Source organism: Capricornis sumatraensis, chromosome 11, assembly GCF_032405125.1.
Source record: "Capricornis sumatraensis isolate serow.1 chromosome 11, serow.2, whole genome shotgun sequence".
Classification (NCBI taxonomy): domain Eukaryota; kingdom Metazoa; phylum Chordata; class Mammalia; order Artiodactyla; family Bovidae; genus Capricornis; species Capricornis sumatraensis.
In genome coordinates, this window is record NC_091079.1 from 79,676,572 (window position 1) to 79,699,215 (window position 22,644).

The 22,644-nt window shown below is 39.6% G+C and overlaps 1 protein-coding gene across 22 annotated transcripts in view; it reads right to left on the bottom strand.

The window, feature by feature from the left end:
- Positions 1-22,644, bottom strand: part of RIMS2 (regulating synaptic membrane exocytosis 2) — a 592,618-nt gene that overhangs the window by 412,218 nt on the left and 157,756 nt on the right. For all 22 annotated transcript variants that reach the window (XM_068983626.1, XM_068983609.1, XM_068983618.1 and 19 more), the window contains one exon: positions 5,256-5,566. In XM_068983626.1, the coding sequence (XP_068839727.1) occupies positions 5,256-5,566 (311 nt within the window). The remainder of the gene's footprint in view (positions 1-5,255; positions 5,567-22,644) is intronic.

Sequence of the window (22,644 nt, forward strand, 5' to 3'; positions counted from 1 at the left end):
TTCTTCTAACTGCTCAGCTCTGGAGTTTTAGCTGAAAGTAGCCACAGACAATAAGTAAACTAACAGTTGTGTCTGTGTTCCAACAAAACTATTTACAAGACATAAGGCACAGATTGGATGCCAGCAACAGTGTTTGCTGATCCCTTGCTCTAGGGAAAAAAGTTCAAAAGGCCCACACATATATGCCTAATAAATTAATATAGAACCTGCATTAAAAAAATAAACATACTTTCCTGCTTATGATAAGGGGAATTATTCTTGAAGAGAAAGTATTTTCCAAGTAACAGTTTATACAAATTATAACCAATTCCATTTTGTAGGTATAATTACCAAATCTGATATTAAACTCTTGACTTCTTCCTTAACTAAAAGTAATTCTTATTAACAAAAGGGGCTATTGGTTTGACTTGTATGAGGTTCAGAACGGAAGGATATAATTACAGGATACATTGAGTCAGTAAAGTATGCATTTACTGGTTTCAGATGTCAAAGGCACTAGGCAAAAAAAGAATTTAAAAAAGAATGACTACATCTTGCTTCCCCATCAGTTCAGTTCAGTCGCTCAGTCGTGTCTGACTCTTTGCGACCCCATGAATTGTAGCACACCAGGCCTCCCTGTCCATCACCAACTCCCGGAGTTCACCCAAACTCATGTGCATCAAGTTGGTGATGCCATCCACCCGTCTCATCCTCTGTCGTCCCCTTCTCCTCCTGCACCCAATCCCTCCCAGCATCAGGGTCTTTCCCAATGAGTCAACTCTTCGCATGAGGTGGCCAAAGTATTGGAGTTTCAGCTTCAGCATCAGTCCTTCCAATGAACACCCAAGACTAATCTCCTTTAGGATGGACTGGTTGGATCTCCTTGCAGTCCAAGGGACTCTCAAGAGTCTTCTCCAACACCACAGTTCAAAAGCATCAATTCTTCAGCGCTCAGCTTTCTTCACAGTCCAACTCTCACATCCATACATGACCACAGGAAAAACCATAGCCTTGACTAGATGGACATTTGTTGGCAAAGTAATGTCTGCTTTTTAATATGCTATCTAGGTTGGTCATAACTTTCCTTTCAAGGAGGAAATTAAAATCAATCTTTTAATTTCATGGCTACAGTCACCATCTGCAGTGATTTTGGAGCCCCCCAAAATAAAGTCTGACACTATTTCCACTGTTTCCCCCTCTATTTCCCATGAAGTGATGGGACCAGATGCCATGATCTTCGTTTTCTGAATGTTGAGCTTTCAACATTCATAATTCTGAATTATGCTTCCCCATAATGTGTCAGAATTCTACTGTTCATTTGGGCTAGCACTTTGTAAGTGAAAGAAGCATCAAGGGATAATATTGAAAGAAATACATTTGTTTTTACCACCTTCTTCAAAGATTAGATATTTGCTTCTGATTTCCCTACAATGGTGAAGTAATTATTCATAAATTTGTTGGATTTATTTTTAACATCCATAACCTCTTAACTACATGCACTCCAAAACTTAATAATCTATTATGTGATCCAGGGTTCTAGTATTTCCTTTTTTCTTCCTAACTTTCTAGAGTCCAAAGGAAACTATCGCATTTAGCTATCTAGTTTCTGAAGGAATCTGCTTCCATTATCCATTTTATTGCCATGTGTTCATTTAAAATCCTATCTCCATTGGTTATCATCTATTTTCTTCATCGAAGTTCATATACCGTGACCATTATACTTGCCGTTTCACAATTTTTCCTGATGCGTGAAGCCCCTGTGTAGCAGACACTGCTGCTGTCTCAGCTCACATTGCCTTATTCCTTCCCTGTCCCCTACACAGTGATGCTTTCCTACTGTTTTTGTAATATGCTGCCTGACTGTTTCCTCTGGCACAAGAATTTGCTTGAGCAATGAGTTCCAGAGAGTTAATACCCACCAGAAATAGTCTTAATCCAACAGCAAAGGAGAGTTATGGATAAATATCCCCAGCCTCCTTGCCCATTGCATGGGATAACTCTGAGGAAATGATACTTTGTCTCCCAAAAGTACCAGTAAGATTGAGACACAATTGCTAAGAGGTTAAGGTCTTGAATGCATCCAATATTGTATTCCTTCCTTAACTGGATCATTTCCCACCTCCCTACAGGCAATGCCTTGGATTGCCTTACACATAAAACTACCTGCTCTTAAATTTTTGTGTCCTTAAGGCGGCCCTCAATCTAAGATGGTCCTCTAACCTTAAAATTCCTGAGTTCCTGAGATTTTGCACTGAGACGTGTTCACAGCATACCAGCCATGAAATCACCACTGTTTTGCCCTTTCACTGTCTGTTTCACTTTTGCTAGTTTTCAAACAACCAGCACAGCCATCATTTCATTATTTTCCTAAGATGTAGCAACACAACAGGGTGATGGCTTTAGGCATCTTCTAAAGTGACTCCCCCTGGAGAAGGAAACGGCAACCCATTCCAGTATTCCTGCCTAGGAAATCCCATGGACAGAGGAGCCTGGTGGGCTATAGTCCATGAGTTCACAAAGAGTTAGACATGGCTTAGCGACTGAACACCAACGACAAAGTGACTCATAGTTACCTTACCTGTTATAATTGAGTACTCATGTAATAGAGGCAGGCATGCCTCAGGTAAGCTGGACACAGAAGGGGCGTGGGTGATGGGGCTGAGGGCACGCCTCCAGGGGCATGTCTGCTAGCAGCGGGCAAGGCTCTGAGAGCCAGCAGAGGAGTCGAGAAAGCCAGACTCCAAACAGCCATGAGCCTGGAGGGTCATGGACACCAGGGGACAGGTCTAGCTGGTAGCCAGCCTGGCTTGGGTTCTTCCGCCTCAGCTGAGCACCTTTCCCACCCCACAGACATGGAGGATCACAACCCTCCAGTTCTCAGCCAATGCTCCCCTCTTGGATTTCGAGTCTGAGCTTTTTCATTTCTGGCACCTGGTGGGGTATCCAGCCAGAGAAGACTGACCGGGTGGCAGACAGAGGTTGGAGGGCATCACCATCCTCCCTAGGGTCAGACCTCAGACCAGCAGCCAAAGTCCAGGCTCTGCAGAAAGACAGTTAAGAGCTGTCACTGTGAAAATGGGCGAGGGTCAGCTGTCCAATCCCTGGGTCAGGAAGATACCCTGGAGACGGAAATGACAACCCACTCCAGTATCCTTGCCTGGAGAATCCCATGGATAGAGGAGCCTGGTGGGCTACAGTCCATTGGGTCGCACGGAGTCAGACACGACTGAAGTGACTAAGCGGCAGCAGGTGCCCTCAGGTTGGAGGGGGATCTACATCACAAAACGTAACTCAAATTCTGTTACTAAGAAACTCCTACTGAGCAGAATCTGATGTTAACTTTAAAGGAGAGATTTGTTCCTTGCCTTCAGATTGTAATAGGGGCAGTATGGGCAGGCAGCCCTTAGCACACCACTCTCACCTGGCCAGCATGTGGCCATTAGCACAAGACCCTTACAGCAGTGGCTAGAGGTCCCCTTCTGCCAACAGTCAGACTCCCAGCGGTCCTCCAGGCAGAAAGTGCAGTGAGAGGCGGATTGTGCCCTTTGCCCCAGGTCCTCCTGGGCCTCCGGCCTGGGGGCCAGCAAGTGAGCTAGGGTGGCCTGGGACAGGCTAAGGGCTGTGCCCTGCTAAGTTCCAGAGCCCCTGCCAAGGCAGCCCAGTGGCTGGGCCCAGGCCTTTACAAAATGGCAGGGGCAGTCTCCATGAGTCACAGTCCATGGAGGCCTCAGCACCTGAGTATGTGGATACTGTCATTAAGGTATCAGCTTCAGTCTGTCCATTCAAGTTTCAAAAACTGGTATAGCTTGATCAGTTGTCTACCCCCAGGAGGTGGCCAGAGGTTGGGGTTAAGTTGCAAGAACATAGTACACCATTAACTTCAGGCCCACCTCTGTGGCTGGGGCTATTCTCAAAGAAGGGCAATTGTTGTGAGCTGGGAATTAATCTGACTGGTATTTGCCACAAATGATTCTCTCCAGTTTAAATGAAAAGCCTGCAGTCCTGGGCACCGGGTTCCCTCAGTGATGATGGCCACACAGGGTCTGGGGACCCAGGCCTAAGAGCACTGCCAGCCTCGTCTGCCAGGCCCGGACCCCGGTAAGAGGACCCAGACTGGGTGCTGGATGTGAACACTCCTGGGCGGGGTGACCAGCCCCCTTCTCTTAGCCAGGGCCTGGATCTCAGAGAGAAGCTGAATCTCGGGACCTTGCTTTTTCTTGGCAGAACAGAGAATATCATTTGTTTCAGTGAGGGTGTGCGGGAATACTCTTACCCAACCATGACGTGCCCTGAAGAACAAAGGATCTGATGCTAACTACACCCCTCCCTCACCTTTCCTATAAAGGGCTTTGCTGAAAGCTCTTGGGGTTCTGAGGATGTGAGCCACCCGTCTCCTCTCATGGCATCGCAATATATCTTTCTCTGTTCCAGACTCCGAAGCTTTGGTACCATTTGGCCTCACTGTGTGTGGGGCACGCAGACTTGCATTTTAGTAACACTCAGAACCACCCATCCTGTAAGCACAACTCAGATCTGTGTTTCAACAAATGTATGACTTTATAGTTGTTCACATGTAAATGCATCTGCCACTTCCAGATAACAAACATAGTGTGAACTAGATTTTTTTTTAAATTGTCAGTTCAGAGGAATACGATAAAGAAAAATTATCTTCCCAACAAAATTTTTCATTCTCCCCCTTCCAAAATTAGGAAATCTAAGACCCAGAAACTAATTTTAAAAGTCTAACACTTTGAACATAGAGAAGCCCACTGAACTGAGCCACAGAGTTAATAACAGAGTTAGTCAATGGAAAAATCAAACTATGAAGCCCTTTCATCAGCTGGAAAACCACTTCATGCTTCAACTTGAGGTAGAACCTTTGGAAATGTGATTAATCTTCCCCATTCTCCCAATTCCTCTTCCAGTTGGTCCCATCAATCCAACTTCTCCGAAGTGTCTTAAAAACCATCTCCTTCATTCCCATTGCTCTTATGCCCATTTGTCTTTCCTGAGATCATAACCTCCTACCAAGGCTCCCTGTTTCATTTCACGTCTTTATTCTGTAACAATCTGACACTCCCTCATCAAATCTAAGACTGTTCAAATATATAAGAGCTCAAGTCCTAACATCACTTTCAGCATTTCTATAAAACATATGAACATTTACATTATCTTTAGACAATTCATTTGTTGCCTAAACATGTCATGTATTTTTACTTCTGTTTGGAATGAAGTTTAAAAATAATATTCACCTAAAGATTAAGCAAAATGTTTACCTGTCTGAAGCTACGTCACTGGCAATTTGGTGCTTCACTCCTGACCCATTTTTAATAGAATCCTGTCTTGTGAGCCCATGAGATCGACTTTTCTCCACTGCAGGTACAGATAAGTCACCTGAGGGTCCTTGGAACTGGGCCTGCCCGTGCAGTTTTGCTTTCTTCTCCTGAGGCGCCTCCTCATTCCGCAGTCCTCTGAGAACCTTTTGCTCAGGTTGCTGTGGTGTATTAGATCCACTATTATAAAACCACGCTCCCGATTTAGTGAGGATTTCTTGTTGTTTTCGGCACAAATTACATACCCACATAACCTGCACGTGAATACACAGGGAAAAGAAATTAGTGTTTCCAAAGGTAAAAGCAAGTGGAAAGCGAGACAACAACTCAAGCTAACAATATATATACATATATATGTGTATGTACGGTCATTCTTTCTAAAGTTGAAACATAATCCAGATTAACTACTATTGATAATTAAATCACGTATCTTTTAACTCTGTCAAAATAACTATAATGAAACAGACAATATTTACTGGCAGTAGAAATACCAGACTGGAAAGTATAATTACTAGTTGTTTCTTTGTAGTCTTGAATTGCTTTTTATTTAAATTAGAAACATAGTAAAATACACAGAAAATGGATTCTGAGGCTAGAAAAAAATGGATTTAATACCAACTCAAAGGAACCTGGGCAACCATTTTTATTTTGTTCTCTCTTCAAATTGAATATACATTACTCTTCATGATTCTCCAACTAAACTGAAAGTTCAACAAGGTACTGAACCTTCACGTCTATATAACTTAGTTCCCTTAATGATAAAATAAGAAATAGGGATAGTAATATTCATTTTCCTATTATTGTTTTGAGGGTTTAAATAATTTATATAAAATGTCTGGCACAACGGCACAACGCTTGGCTTATGTTGGACTTTCAGTAGGTTACCTGCTAATAATAGGCTAATCTTTTATCATCAAATATATTACAGCTTCTTGAGGGGCTTTTATTTTTTTTGAGTGGCTCTTAATGGCTAAAATAGAGCTAGGAATATTGTTGATTAATAGAAACCTAAACAATTTCATAATTTTACTAGAACACCACATAAAATACACAATTTAACCATTTTTAAGTGCACAGTTCAGTAGCATTAGGTATATTCATATTGTTGTGAAACATATCTCTGAAATGTGTGTCTTGTAAAATTCAAAGTCTATATCCATTAAATAGCAAATTCCCTTTTCTCCCTCCCATCCCCTGGTAACCATCATCCTACTCTTGATTTTTTAATAGATGCATTTTTCAGACTCCAGGAATCAAAGAATTTTAAAACTAACATCTGTATGGGCAAATAAACTTTATCTTCTTCCCAAAAATGTTTTCAATTAATCAAGAAAAAAATCGAGTGACTTTAATGTCATATTTATGTCAAATACTGAATCTTAAGGCTCTCCAATTGGCTAAACATTTCTCCTTGGTTTGAATCAATTATAATAATATAGATAATTACAGTAAAAGAAATATTCAACATGCTATTTTCAACTGATACAAGGATGCTGTTGTAAAATGCAATTTAAAATTTTTGCTTCATTGTCCATTATTTGTTCACATTGTTTGTGTCTACATCAAACAACACCGTACTTGATCATTTTTATTTTGTTCTCTTCAAATTGGATATACATTTCTCTTCATGTTTCTCCAACTAAATTCAAAGCTCACTGGGGGCAACATCTATATCTTCTATTTGAATAATGCACATGCGTGCATGCTCAGTTGCTCGGTTCAGTTCAGTCACTCAGTCAATTCCAACTCTTTGTGACCCCACGGACTGCAGCACGCCAGACCTCCCTGTCAGTGACTGAGTCGGTGATGCCATCCAACCATCTCATCCTCTGTCATCCCCTTCTCCTCCTGCCTTCAATCCCTCCCAGCATCAGAGTCTTTTCAAATGAGTCAGCTCTTCACATCAGGTGGCCAAAGAATTGGAGTTTTAGCTTCAACATCAGTCCTTCCAATGAATATTCAGGACTGATCTCCTTTAGGATGGACTGGTTGGATCTCCTTGCAGTCCAGGGGACTCTCAAGAGTCTTCTCCAACACCACAGTTCAAAAGCATCAACTCTTCGCTGCGCAGCTTTCTTTATACTCCAACTCTCACATCCATACATGACCACTGAAAAAACCATAGCTTTGACTAGACGGACATTTGTTGACACACTAAAGTCTCTACTTTTTAACATGCTGTCTAGGTTGGTCATAACTTTTCTCCCAATGAGTAAGCGTCTTTTAATTTCATGGCTGCAGCCACCACCTGCAGTGATTCTGGAGCCCAAGAAAATAAAGTCTGCCACTGTTTCCACTGTTTCCACTGTTTCCCTATCTATTTGCCATGAAGTGATGGGACTGGATGCTATGATCTTAGTTTTCTGAATGTTGAATTTTAAGCCAACTTTTTCACTCTCCTCTTTCACCTTCAAGAGGCTCTTTAGTTCTTCTTTGCTTTCTGCCATAAGGGTGGTGTCATCTGCTTATCTGAGGTTCTTGATATTTCTCACGGCAATCTTGATTCCAGCTTGTGCTTCATCCAGCTCAGTGTTTCTCATGATGTACTCTGCATATAAGTTGAATAAGCACGGTGACAACATACAGCCTTGACGACTCCTCTCCCTATTTGGAACCAGACTGTTGTTCCATGTCCAATTCTAACTGTTGTTTCCTGACCTGCATACAGATTTCTCAAGAGGTCAGGTGGTCTGGTATTCCCATCTCTTTAAGAATTTTCCAGAGTTTGTTGTGGTCCACACAGTCAAAGGCCTTGGCATTGTCAATAAAGCAGATGTTTTTCCAGAACTCTCTTGATTTTTAGTTGATCCAGTGGATGTTGGCAATTTGATTTCTGGTTCCTCTGCCTTTTCTAAAACCAGCTTGAACATCTGGTAGTTCACAGTTCACATACTGTTGAAGTCTGGCTTGGAGAATTTTCAGCATTACTTTTGTAGCATGTCAGATGAGTGCAATTGTGCAGTAGTTTGAGCATTCTTTGGCATTGCCTTTCTTTGGGATTGGAATGAAAACTGGCCTTTTCCAGTCCTGTGGCCACTGCTGAGTTTTCCAAATTTGCTGGCATATTGAGTGCAGCACTTTCATAGCATCATCTTTCAGATCTGAAACAGCTCAACTGGAATTCCATCACCTCCACTAGCTTTGTTTGTAGTGATGCTTCCTAAGGCCCACTTGACTTCATATTCCAGGATATCTGGCTCTAGGTGAGTGATCACACCATCATTATTATCTGGGTCATGAGGATCTTTTTGCATAGTTCTTCTGTGTATTCTTGCCACCTCTTCTTAATATCTTCTGCTTCTGTTAGGTCCATGCCATTTCTGTCCTTTATCGTGCCCATCTTTGCTTGAGATGTTCCCTTGGTATCTCTGATTTTCTTGAAGAGATCTCTAGTTTTTCCCATTGTATTGTTTTCCTCTATTTCTTTACATTGATCCCTGAGGAAGGCTTTCTTATCTCTCCTTGCTATTCTTTGGAACTCTGCATTCAAATGGGTATATCTTTCCTTTTCTCCTTTGCCTTTCGCTTCTCTTCTATTAACAGCTATTTGTGAGGCCTCCTCAGACAACCATTTGCCTTTTTGCATTTCTTTTCCCTGGGGATGGTCTTGATCCCTGCCTCCTGTACAGGGTCACGAACCTCTGTCCATAGTTCCTCAGGCACTCTGTCTATCAGATCTAATCCCTTGAATCTATTTGCTCAGTCAGTTGCTCAGTCGTATCCAATTCTTTCAACCCTATGGACTGTAGCCCACCAGGTTCCTCTGTCCATGAGATTCTCTAGGCAAAAATACTGGAGTGGGTTGCCATTTCCTACTCCAGGGGATCTTCCCAACCCAGGAATCAAACCCAGTCTCCTGTGTTCCTTGCACTGGCAGAAGGAGTACCACTGAGCCACCTGGGAAACCATAATAAGACTTTATACATTATAGAAAAGTAAGACCTTCTAAATGTTTGCTAACTTGAAATCATTTGAAATCTTTCTGGGGGATGTAATGTAATAAAATTTTTATGCTATTACTCTAAGGTTCATGTTGCATCCTTTTCCAAAAGAATTAATCATCAATAACATTAATTTTTGTTACTATCTAATTTCTATAATAAGAAAGCATTTTTGATAGTAAAATATCAAAATCTCACTCAAATTTTAAAAAATACATCATAGTTCAAATTTCTTTTGTTTTGAATACATATGAAACATTATACATCTAACTCATCAACAGTCTCAAAAATCAAATTTCAACCAAAATCTTCAGCCTTTAAATGCCATCTTGTGACAAATGTAGGTACTGCAGATCTCTTTTAAAAGTGAAAGCAACTAAATATAGAACCGGAAAATAATGTTAAAAATTAAATTTGAATTTGTCTGCTTTTTTTAAAAAAAAAATTATAATTCATGTTAACAGTGATAATACATCTATATGATTTTATGATATAAAGTTATCTGGGCTAAGTCACACTCAGAATATTGAAGAATAACATCCTTTTGCACCTGCTAATTGATAATGAAACAGAAATGAGAGTTTGTGAGACAGACAACTATCCAATCATGATCATTTGCAGAAACAACTTACTGCTGCTTCATCATTTGTCACAAGGTAGGCAGGTTACTTAAGCTCTTCCAGAGAGCCTCAAGAGTGTCCCTAGAACAGCAGCCCGAGTATCACCTGGAAACTTTAGAAGTGCACCTTTTCAGACTACACCTCAGACTTACTGAATCAGAAACTGGGAAAGAACGCAGAAATCTGTTATTTTCTTTTATTTATTTGCCAAATCCTACAGGTGATTCTGATGTTTGGTAAGGAGAGCCCACCAGGGCAGCAATTCCCAATTCAGTGTGTTCAGTGAGTTACAAGTGTGTTCCTCACAGTGACTAGGCTAGGCTAGAGGAGGCCATAACCAGCCCTACCAATTTACATCAGTGTAAACTAGGTAAATGTATGATACAACCTAGATAGCATATTGAAAAGCAGAGACATTACTTTGCCAACAAAGGTCCACCTAGTCAAGGCTATGGTTTTTCCAGTGGTCATGTATGGATGTGAGAGTTGGACTGTGAAGAAAGCTGAGAGCCGAAGAATTGATGCTTTTGAATTGTGGTGTTGGAGAAGACTCTTGAGAGTCCCTTGGACTGCAAGGAGATCCAACCAGTCCATTCTGAAGGAGGTCAGCCCTGGGATTTCTTTGGAAGGAATGATGCTAAAGCTGAAACTCCAGTACTTTGGCCACCTCATGTGAAGAGTTGACTCATTGGAAAAGACGCTGATGCTGGGAGGGATTGGGGGCAAGAGGAGAAGGGGACAACAGAGGATGAGATGGCTGGATGGCATCACTGACTTGATGGACGTGAGTTGGAGTGAACTCCAGGAGTTGGTGATGGACAGGGAGGCCTGGTGTGCTGCGATTCATGGGGTCGCAAAGAGTCGGACACGACTGAGCGACTGAACTGAACTGAACTGATGATACTATTTGTACAAATTTATAAATTTAAGTTAACTCATTGTATGAACAGTATCATTTCCAGGTAGTGCAAAATGAAAAGAAAAAAAAACTAGAAACACTATGAGCTTAGTTTTCCTTATCTGTTAACACTCAGTAGATATCAATATATAAAATAAATGACTGCAAGGTGTGAAGGATGCTGTCTGATTCCTATTAAAGACACAATGTATTAATACTTTTCCCATACTCTCTGGGCTATCCACATTGCGCTGTGCTTAACCGCTTAGTCGTGTCTGACTCTTTGCAACTCCATAGACTATAGCCCACCAGGCTCCTCTGTCCACAGGATTCTCCAGGCAAGAATATTGGAGTGAGTTGCCATGCCCTCCCAAGGGAATCTTCCGAACCCAGGGATCAAACCCAGGTTTCCCCCCTTTGTAGGTGGATTCCCTACCGTCTGAGCCACCAGGGAATTCTGACTAGATCCTATGTTCCTTCCTAAACTGCTGGTCTCTAGTAATCCTCACATCCTAACACCCCATTACCCTTCTCTCACTATCTCCTCCTACTTTTGGATTAAGAATCTATTAATCTTTAAGGATCAGAAAGCCTAAATCCACTCATTTAAATTAATACAGAAACTGACAATTTCACTTGAAGCCCTTTACATACACTGCAACTTATCAATTGCTGATACTGAACAATGTCTTACAAACACATAGATGTGCTGTGAAGTGAATTTTCACTAATTGGCTATGAAACAATTGATGTCTATAGAGCTGAATTCTGTGTCTGTGGAAAAAATTAACTAATTTGGGATAAAATAGGACTTTTGTTAATGGAATCCTTTAGCCAGTTAAGTTAACCAGCAAATGTACCTTATGATAAATGCTTTTAAAACGTCTTAGAAATATATATGCTCATAAATCACCAAGGTCAAAGCCTATTAGTTTGGCTGGTCATCATTTATCTAAAAAAAAAAAAAAAAATCTAGGCCCAAACAAAAACACAGAGGATTCAAAATTATAAGGTATTATTACTTTCAGTTCTAAATATGCCACTATTTTCAAAGTAATACAGCAATATACAAGATGAAATACTAGTGACCCAAATTTGTCCCTTATTACCATATGTTCCATTCCACAAACATCCTTGTTGTGGTTAAAAAGGGGAAAAAAACAAGGAAAATGGAAATATCTCTTCAAAACCATAAAAATGGTAAATATAATAGCTAAACTTCATAGTCACAAACAAAACTATGTTAACTGCATACAATAACTTAAAGGAATGTAAACCTCTGAATACTCTGATTTTCATCTAAATAGGGATAATAAATAATAGAATATTTCAGAGAAATGAAGGATTACTGCTTAGAGGCTGGTGCTAATAAGGCCAAGGCAAAGTTGCTAAAACCAGCTAACTTCACATAGAATAAGAGTTTACTAAACTCCAGTCTAATCAGAGTAGGCTCCACCACTAATCTGTAATGCTTATCAATGTGTGTATTTGTCAGAAAAAAGGTGTTAAATTGATTGGTTTAACCCTATCACATGACTAGAAAACTGTGGAAGATGCTAGCTAGCTATTAAATTTATTTCTTTGTCTCTTAGAAAATTACATTTCCTAATCTCCCTTGTAGAGATGGCCATTATTATGTTCTGGCCAATGGACTACAAGCGAAATGATGTGTACCATTTCATGACCATTCAAAACTCTCATATGCTATGATCAAGCTCTTTATTAAGACCCTGGGGGATAAAGGATCCATTAAAATAAAGAAGGAGCCTGGGAATCTGAATGACTATTTGGAAGGGAGTCTCTGATGTTCAGCCACCGACAGCAGGGTGGACCTCACACTGTGAGAAATAAAATTCTATTATGTTGAGCTACAGAAACTTTCTAAGTTCATCATTGCAGTTGACTAATTCAAAATCTTTCTAAAGCACATGTTCTACTGAATGCATCACCAGCATACTCTTTATATGTGAAGAACAATGCATTACTAAAAAGACATAAAAATGTGCTTCAGTGTTGCTCTGGAGCCAACTTTCACTGAGTCTTAAGAACAGCTTGTGCACATTTCTTCTCAACTCTGCATTCGATGAAGTAACCTGAGTTGCTTGAAGGCAGCCGTTGGGGATGTTTTTATAGACTATGAAAGTTGCAAAATACCGCCAACCAGGACATTTTCTTACAGGGAGCCTGTGGTTAGCATTTATCCTTCTTACAGGGAGCCTGTGGTTGTTAGCATTTATCAGTACATCACTGAATATAATGTACCTAATATAATCTCCTAAAAGATTATACATTTAGTATTAAAAGATACACTTGGATGAAGCTGTAATTTACCATAAAATTAATTCAGACCATAAAATTCTAATTTATTTATAGATGTGCAAGTAACTATTAACATTAACTCATTCATTGTTTATTCATTCACTCAGTATTCACTAAATGCCTAGTGTATGCCAGACACTATGCTAAGAGCTGGCAAATACAGGTCAGCAGACATAGATTTTGCTATGGAGTTTAAAGTATAGTAAGGAAGACAAATAATTGCAAATGACCGCACAAATATTCTTTAGATTACTATTATGAGAAATGCTACAAAAGGAATACAGTCACACCATAAATCCCTGATGCTTCCTCTCCCCAGGCCCAGGCAGCATTTGGAAAAATAGAAAAGAACGCAGAGATCTGCAAGAGGCCTGGAAATCCAGAAAAGTCAATTACAGCATTACCCTACTGTTCCCATGATTAGATCCATGCTGTTTCTGTCCCTCAAAAGGTAGAGTTCAGTGGCGCTGCAGGCTACTAACCTACGTGCCCCTTCCCTAGCGCTGTCGTGGTGCAACTGGCAGGGAAGTACCAGACCGTATTTTAAGAGGATTAAAGTTTTTCAAACATGTTCCTTAAGGAATTAAGAGATCAATGTAATTTCAATGTAATGGGTTTATAGATTACAAAACAAGTATCAGAAAATTTCTTCCATCTGATACCCCAAGACAAACAGCCAGACTTTGCCAAATTCCCCGTGAACCAGAAGCATGGCATCTCTAGCTAACAGACAATCCTATTTGTCAGCTGATACAGGAGAGTTCAGCCGTGTGGTCATGAAGTCCCTCAGGACACAGCAGCAGTACAGAAGAAATTTTTACTTGGAACATTTCAAAGTCTTAGTTGGCTATTGATAATGGCTTTGAAAAATCACTCCACAAAGAAACATAGCTTGTTTATTTCTCTAATTATTTATCTGATTTTCCTCAACAGCAGATTAGCCAGATTTCTTTTAAAACTACATACTAAATTTTAGCCTGAAAAACAGCTCCTTTGGCTAAATTCTCTATGCTTTACATTTCTACCCCTTTCCCTGCTGTTTTCCAAGACAGTATCTGGGTGTCCTGTGGAGCTTCTGCTGCCTAAATCAGCAGCTCATCTAACTCATAGTCTGGTTCTTCTACTCTATTCAGCAGGACTGTGCTCCATTGTTGACTTATCTCACCTCAGCTCCCAAGGCTCTGTTGACTCCTTCTAGTCTCTGAACAATTCTCCATTCAGTCATGGCCCAAGGTAGCTGTACTGCCGTCTCTACTGCAAAGTGGCCACATCCCTCATCCCTCACCACTGGGGGAGTGTCACAGCAGGGACATGCAGCTACTTCTGTGTCCTCCATGCCACCCTGGAACTGAAGATAGTTCTGGAAAGCTAATGCTGGAAGGACATCCAGAAAGATATCTCTTCCAAGAACCTCGAATATTAGCAAGGGTAAAAGTTGCCCTTTGACTTAACTAATAAGCATCCTCATCCTGAGTCAAAGACTAGAAAGAAGAGACTAGAACATTACTCTGATCATTTGTGCCTTCCTACTGTCTTTCTTCTTCCTCACCATGTGCAGGGATAGAAGCGGCAGACTCTTCCTTGACTGTGTACCTTTTCTGTATACCTGACACTCTCCCCAAGAACCCTCAGGCTTGGACTTGGAACTGTGGCGTCCCCCTTCACCATTCCAAAGCTTCCCAAAAGAAGCCAGCTTACTGATAAAATAATCTAATATACTATACCTATTTCTCTGTGATCTGAATACTGTCAGTTACGGTCAAAGATTAATATTCACCAAAGTGCCAAGTCTGAACCAGAACCACACCTAGAGAAAGAAGAACTGCGAACGTCGAGATTCTGGTAAAATGGCTGGTTCCTCTACTCTGGGCAGGGTGGGAGGCTGCAGAGCACAACAAAAAAGGAATCTGCTGTTTTTAAAAGACAGGAGATGAAGTGAAAATGAAACACAATTAAGTTGAAAATATTTTCAACTCATTTATTGGATTGCCATGCAGTCAATATTACTAAACATTTTAGGTATCTGTACCTTTATCAAAACAAAAGACACAATTGCTGAAAAAATGCAATTTTAACTTATCCCTAAAATCTCAGGGAAATTATTATAGAGAAATAAAAACTATAGTGACCTTGACCACTCTGCCTAAACTTAAACCTTTAAGCCTCTTTCTACTTTCCTTAAACTCTTATTTTTATATATTACTTTGTTTCATGGCATGATATAAATCTTAACTTTTAACATTTTTCTGTTAAAATAGATGTTCCTTGTATAGAAAGATTTTTGTTTCTGTACCCAGAATTTTAGCTTATAAAAAGTAGAAATAAACTAAGTAAAATTAAAACAAAATGTAAAGTAATTAAAATTACTTTCAGGGTTTTGTTTTGTTTTCTATGGAGCAGAGCTGAAGCCTTAGGGCCACTGTGCCCCCAGCCAAAAAGCAGGCACCAATGGCTGAGAACAGAGCTCTTTAGGATAAAAGAACTAAATATGCTCCTGTAAAATGAAAACTTGGAGTCAAGATTCACTTCTTGATGCCCAGAGGATTCATTAATAAAAGAAGCTGGAAAACACTATAGAAAACTGCCTCAACCTACAGATTACACATACCTGTGAGCTCAGATAAACGGGACACAGTCTTGTAACAAGACCCTGAACAAAGCCAACCATGACCTTGGTTTCTATATATGAATTTGCAGGATCATTAATTTAAAATACCTCTAATATGTTAATTTGCAGTATCACTAAGTAGCAAGATGGAAACAAGATCCCAGCTCACTTCTAAAGACCTGGTTCTGCGTTGGAGAGACCAGACACTGCAGGAAGGCAATCACAAAATTGTTAATAAGGAAAACATAAGCTCAGGGGAAAGGCAAAAGGGAGGGAAAGAGGAGGAGAGAGAGAAAAGGAAAAAACTACAGTGAAAACTTAAAAAAAAAAAATCATCTCACCAAAAAAAAAATGGGGTCTAGATGGTTTTAACATTTGATGCCTACCAAACACTGAAAAAGTAATCACAAACTTTTCTGAACTATTATAGAAAGGAGAAAAAAGGTGACTTCCCTAGTGCAATTTATAAGACTGAAAAGATTTTAACGGCAAAAACCAGAAAAGAGCAGTAAATTAGCCTCATATAGCTGCTGTCACAAATTAACACAAACTAGAAATACATTCTCTCAGAGTTCTGAAGAACCAGAAGTCTGAATTCAAATTCAGCATCAATGGACCAACATCAAGGTATCAACAGGGCCTTGCTCATTTAAGAGACTCCAGGGAAAATCAATGCTTTGCCTTTCCTGGCATTCAGCTTCTGATGGCTATCAGCATTCTTTGGCTTGTGGTCACGTCAATCCAGTCGGTAAGGACAGCATCTTCAGAGCTCTCTCTGCTGCACCCTCTCATCACCTTCGCTCTGTGTGTAATCCTCCTCTTATGAGGATGTATGCGAGCGCTCAGTCACTCAGCCACGTCTCACTGACCCCATGGACTGTGGTCCACCAGGCTCCTCTGTCCATGGAATTTTCCAGGCAAGAATGCTTGAGCAGGTTGACATTTCCTACTCCAGGGGATCTTCCCAATCCAGGGATCAAACCCACATCTAGCATATTCATGCCAAGAATTATATTCAGCAACCAAAATGAATGAATTATAAGAGGTAGGTGGATCTAAATCTCAAAATAGATAAAGTTTCAGAAAAATATATACAGTATGATCCATAATATAAAGTTTAAAACCTTGTAAAACAATGTTTTATATGGTTTAGCAGTGTTTAGGTATAAGCAGTGTTTACAAACTATACAAATAAAAACTTATAGAATAATAAGTACTTAAGATAATTGTGCTATCTCAGAAAAAAAATACGAAACATGGGAACATTTTAAGATTTGTATAACTTGCTTGGTAGTCTCTAAACTTCTTGACATGTTTGAAATATTTCAAAATGAAAAAAGAGAGAAAAGAAAAAAGTGGTAGGAGAGAGGAGTATGTAACCAGGTGTCAGACTAGAAACCAATTAAGGTTAAAATAAATATATTAGTTAACTGAGAACAATTCATTGAGTTTTCATACAAATACAGTTTTTAAAATACAGTACAGCTTACTTTCAGTGTTTTGTTCTGTTTTGTTTTATGGAGTGATGTGAATAAAGAAGTCAGGTTTATCTAAAAAGGTACCAATTAGCCAAACATATAAACAAAATTACATATTTTGTAGTGCTGCTTTTATTTTCTTTCCATCAGAGCACCTGATTCACTTTATAAACTCTCTGTTCTAAATTAAATTTTATCAAAAAACTAGAAAAGTGGTTTCAAAGTAAACTAGTCATTGAGGAGAATTTAATTGCATATTGCTTATTATCAGAATTGGTAGCTACTACCTTCATAATAAATATTTGACCTTTAAATCTTACCTTAATTCAGGATCGCATTTTAAGTTTGAATTTCTTTAAGTGTGTGTGTGTGTGTGTGTGTGTGTGTTTTAAAAGAAAAGGCAACTCAAAGCAGTAGGCATACCCAGCAAGTTTAAGGGAAGTGAACATTTCTGCAGTTATTAAGTTTTCCCACTAGTCTGTGCTATAGCGCTTTGTTCAATCTGAACTACTAGTGTTATACTATCACTACACTGTTAATCTAATTTTCCCTAAAAATAAATTAAGTTTCAGTTTAAAATATAGTAACTTTCATAAAATTAAAAATAAGTTGAAAGAGTATCATTATTCTCCATTATAAAATGTGATGGTATTAATTAGAATCATTATTTTCCATTGCATCTTAACTTACTCAAAAATTCAAGAGAGTAAATATAAACATCTATCAGTTGACAGTTTTCTTTTCCAACATGTAGAACTTAAAAGTTATGCTGTATAAATTACAGAACTATAAAATTATTTCAATAAATTTAAAGTAAACGACTTGCACGTGAGCTCAGTTACTTCAGGCGCGTCCGACTCTTTGCAACCATGGAACCTGCCAGGCTCCTCTGTCCATGGGATTCTCCAGGCAAGAACACTGGAGTGGGTTGTCATGCCCTCTCCAGGGGATCTTCTCCACCAGGGACTTAACCGAGTCTTCTGAAACTCCTTCACTGCAGACAGACTCTTACCCACTGAGCTACTTGGGAAGCCCCAAATCATGGCTTAAATTGATGGAAAGCAAGCTTTATTTTTCTTAAAATAGAAAGCATAGGTTTCACTTAAAATGGAGAACAGAACATACTTTCTGAGGAGAACATCTTGTAAAAGGGAGAGGCCAGAACATAATTATATGAAGATTACAAAGTGATGCCTTATCTAAACTGAGAAGAATCGGAGGTCTAAAACTAGAGGAAACAGTAACAAACACTAGCAAAATATGGCGATATGGAAATCACTAGAACACTCCAGCGAAACAGAAATTTTTAAGGAAGAGGCATTAATTCAGAGAAAAGAGTTCAAAGTATAAAGTTTCATTTACTAGTCTCTCAGATTCTCACTACTACTTCTTTAAAATTTTAATGGATAAAACAATTTGAGATCCTTGCAAGTAAACTGCCAGAAGCCACACACTGGAATATGGACTTCCTTTTGCAAACTGTCCTTCTTGCTCCTGTAACTGCTAAAGGCAGTTCAGTTCAGTTGCTCAGTCGGATCCGACTCTTTGTGACCCCATGAATCGCAGCACACCAGGTCTCCCTGTCCATCACCAACTCCCAGAGTTCACTCACTCATGTGCATCGAGTCGGTGATGCCATCCAGCCATCTCATCCTCTGTTGTCCCCTTCACCTCCTGCCCCCAATCCCTCCCAGCATCAGGGCCTTTTCCAATGAGTCAACTCTTCGCATGAGGTGGCCAGAGTATTGGAGTTTCAGCTTCAGCATCAGTCCTTCCAATGAACACCCAGGACTGATCTCCTTTAGGATGGACTGGTTGGATCTCCTTGCAGTCCAAGGGACTCTCAAGAGTCTTCTCCAACACCACGGTTCAAAAGCATCAATCCTACAGCACTCAGCTTTCCTCACAGTCCAACTCTCACATCCATACATGATCACTGGAAAAACCATAGCCTTGACTAGACGGACCCTTGTTGGCAAAGCAATGTCTCTGCTTTTCAACATGCCATCTAGGTTGCTCATAACTTTCCTTCCAAGGAATAAGCGTCTTTTAATTTCATGGCTGCAGTCACCATCTGCAGTGATTTTGGAGCCCCAAAAAATAAAGTCTGACACTGTTTCCACTTTTTCCCCATCTATCTTCCATGAAGTGATGGGACCCGATGCCATGATCTTAATTTTCTGAATGTTGAGCTTTAAGCCAACTTTTTCACTCTCCTCTTTCACTTTCATCAAGAGGCGAGCGTCAGTAATCATATAGTCATCTGATCTACTTCAAAGCACAGTTCAATGTGAGGCAAGTTCAACTCCGCCCACCCAAGGGAGATTTACTATTCTATGAAAGCTAAACTGTATCATAACACTATCACAGTACAAAATTAAAAGCACTGTCTTTTATCGAGCTTCAGTGCATCTGTATCTTGATTCATCTCAAAGGTCGAAGGTGAATTCCAGACCTTTACCTCCAAACTGCATTCACGGTTTTACTCAGAGTGGTTAATGGCAATTCCCCATCCTCCTGGTTTACCTGGGGCCAAAAACCTTGGAATAATCTCTTTTTTTCATATCCCATACACATGCCACTACAAAATCTTTTAACTTCTTCTTTTAAAATATATCTACAGAGATGTCATCTCATCATTTCCACCACAACCACTCTAAGTCACCACCACTGCCAGCCTAAATTATTTTTGCTAGTGTTAGTCGCTCAGTCGTGTCTGAATCTTTGAGACCCCATGAACTTTGCAATCCCACCAGGCTCCTCTGCCCATGGAATTCTCCAGGCAAGAATACTGGAGTGGGTTGCCATTTCCTTTTTCAGAGGCCTAAATTACTTAAATATCCTCAAAACTGGTCTCCTAGATGCTATTTTTCTCACTCTCATTAACCTATCCCAACAAAACCGTCAAAGCAAACCCTTCAAAACGTTCTGAAGCGCGTCGTCACTTTTTTTGTCAGAACCTTTTCATACTCCCCATTTTGCTCAGAATAAATGCCAAAGTCCTTACAATGATCCAGAAGGTCCTCTGCAGACTCACTCTCACCCACTTGGGTCTTTGTGTCTCACAATTCTCACCCACTTGCTCTGTGCACCCACGTGAATTTCCCTCCTATTCATCCAACACGTCAAGCATGCCCCTACCACAGGACCTCTGTATCCACTATTACCTAAGTCTAAACTGCTTTTCCCCTAAATATCTCCATCACCTTTTTAAACTTTTTTAAGTTGCTGCTCAACTGTCATTTGTCAAAGGCCATTCAAATCAATATTCCAACGTCATCCAAAATTAAGCATCTAGATTTTCATTTTCTCCAGGACACATACACCTTCTAATATTTATCTTATTTGTTATGTGTATCTCCTAATTAGAATATACTCCCCAGAAAGGTAAGAGATGTCTGTCTATTTTAGTTCACTGCTATGTCCCAATTACCTGTAAAACACCAAAAGATGTTCAACAGGTGAGTGCGATAATGTATTAACAGTAAGGATATAATAGTTATACCTTACTTTCTTTAAAATCTGTTTGCCTAAAGAATTTCTATAATCCAAATACCATGAATATCAAGAAACTGTCTTTAAGAAAAAATAAAATAACATTTAAGAATTTTCCAAATGAGTGCTATTATGAAATTTATATTTTCTTATCATAAGTCAAAATGTACAAAGTACATGAAGATTATTTTTAGTGTATTAAAATTGCTTAGATATTTAAATGAAAGTAAAATATGTATAGCTTACCTTAGGGGATTCAGACTTGTTAAATCAATGTCCTCCGTTAGATCTAACCCAACAGATTTCAGAATATTACTAGGTTATTGGGGGTGAAAGAGAGATCACATTGAATGATGTGCATGCATCTGTTCATTTTGGAGGTGATGGATATGTTTATAACCTTGATTGTGGTGATGATTACATGGCTATATGCATAAGTTCAAAGCCATCAAACTGCATGCATTAAACATGTGCAGTTTTTGTACAACTGTTCTGCAAAAAAGCTGTTATAAAAATGAAAAACAAAATTGTGGGAACTGCAGTGGTCAAGCTGAGAATGGCAAAATGATGTAATAGACCAATGCTTCTCAAACTGTAATGTGCATTCCAATCACCTGGGATCTTGTTAAAATGCAGATTCCAATTTCTAAGTCTGGGGGCAGAGAGGCAGGGATTCTGAATTTTCAACAGCCTCCCAGGTGATGGTGCTTCTGCTGATTCGCAGACCACACTTTGCACAGACTGGATTTTGAGTCAAACTCTAGGCTTTAGCTAATACCCTGGTAGGACTACCACCACCACCAATGTCACTGCTACTAACAGCAACAATAACAACAGCAAACAGAACTTCCTGAGTTCTCCCTACGCTCTAGGCACTCTTCTAATTCTTGCTATTACCTCATTTAATCTACACTTTAGTAATGGATGAAGAAACTAAAGATTGCAAAAGTTAAGTCACATAGACAAGGTCTTATAGCCGATAAGTAACACAACCAGAATTCAAACCCCTGGTCTCTTATGACCTAGGACACTAGATTTTTTTGTATGAAGTCCTTCCTAAGTCTCACGTTGCAGACAGTTTTGATCTCCTTGGCTCACATCTGATTTCAGCCACATCTACAGTGGACAGTGGTGGCAGCAAACCAACTCCACAGAACTTCACACTCCCTGGGAGAGGTACAATGTTTTTAAAAAAAGAAAATGGTAAGTGCTGGTGAAGGGAGAGAGATATTTTAACCTTTGTACATTCTTGGTACACATATAAAGTGTCTATATATAAAGTCACTGTGGAAAACAGTTTGGCAGTTCTTTAAAAATTATAAAATAGAATTACCATATGACCTAGCAATTCCATTACTAAGCAATATCCAAGATAATTGGAAATATATGTTCATGTAACTTGAAAGCATACGGTCCTAACAACATTATTCACAATAGCCAAAAAGTAGAAACAACTTAGATGTCCTTCAGTTGGCGAGCAAATATATAACGTGTGATATAAACACACAATGGAATGTTATTCAGCCATAAGAGGAATGAAGTATGATTCTTGCTATAGCAAAGGCACCTTAAAAGCATTATACTAAGTGAACGAAGCCAGACACACAGGGCCACATATTGTCTAAATCCATTTATACACAATGTCCACAATAGGCAAATTTCTAGAGGAAAAAAAAGTGGATTACTGGGTGCCTGGGTGTACAGTGAGATGGGGATGATTGCTAATGGACACAAGGTTTCTTTTCAGGGTGATGAAAATGTTCTGGAATTAGGTAATGGTGATAGGTGCACAACACTGCGGATGATACTAAAAGCCACTTGAAAGTGGTGAATGTTGTATGAATTATATCTCAATTTAAAAACTTAATACTACTTCTACAGAAAATCTCAGGCCAAGACGGTGTTTCCTGTTTGGGGTTTCTCCACAATCAGATCCCAAGCCAAAGACCTGAATGCAAAGTAGTTTGCTTACT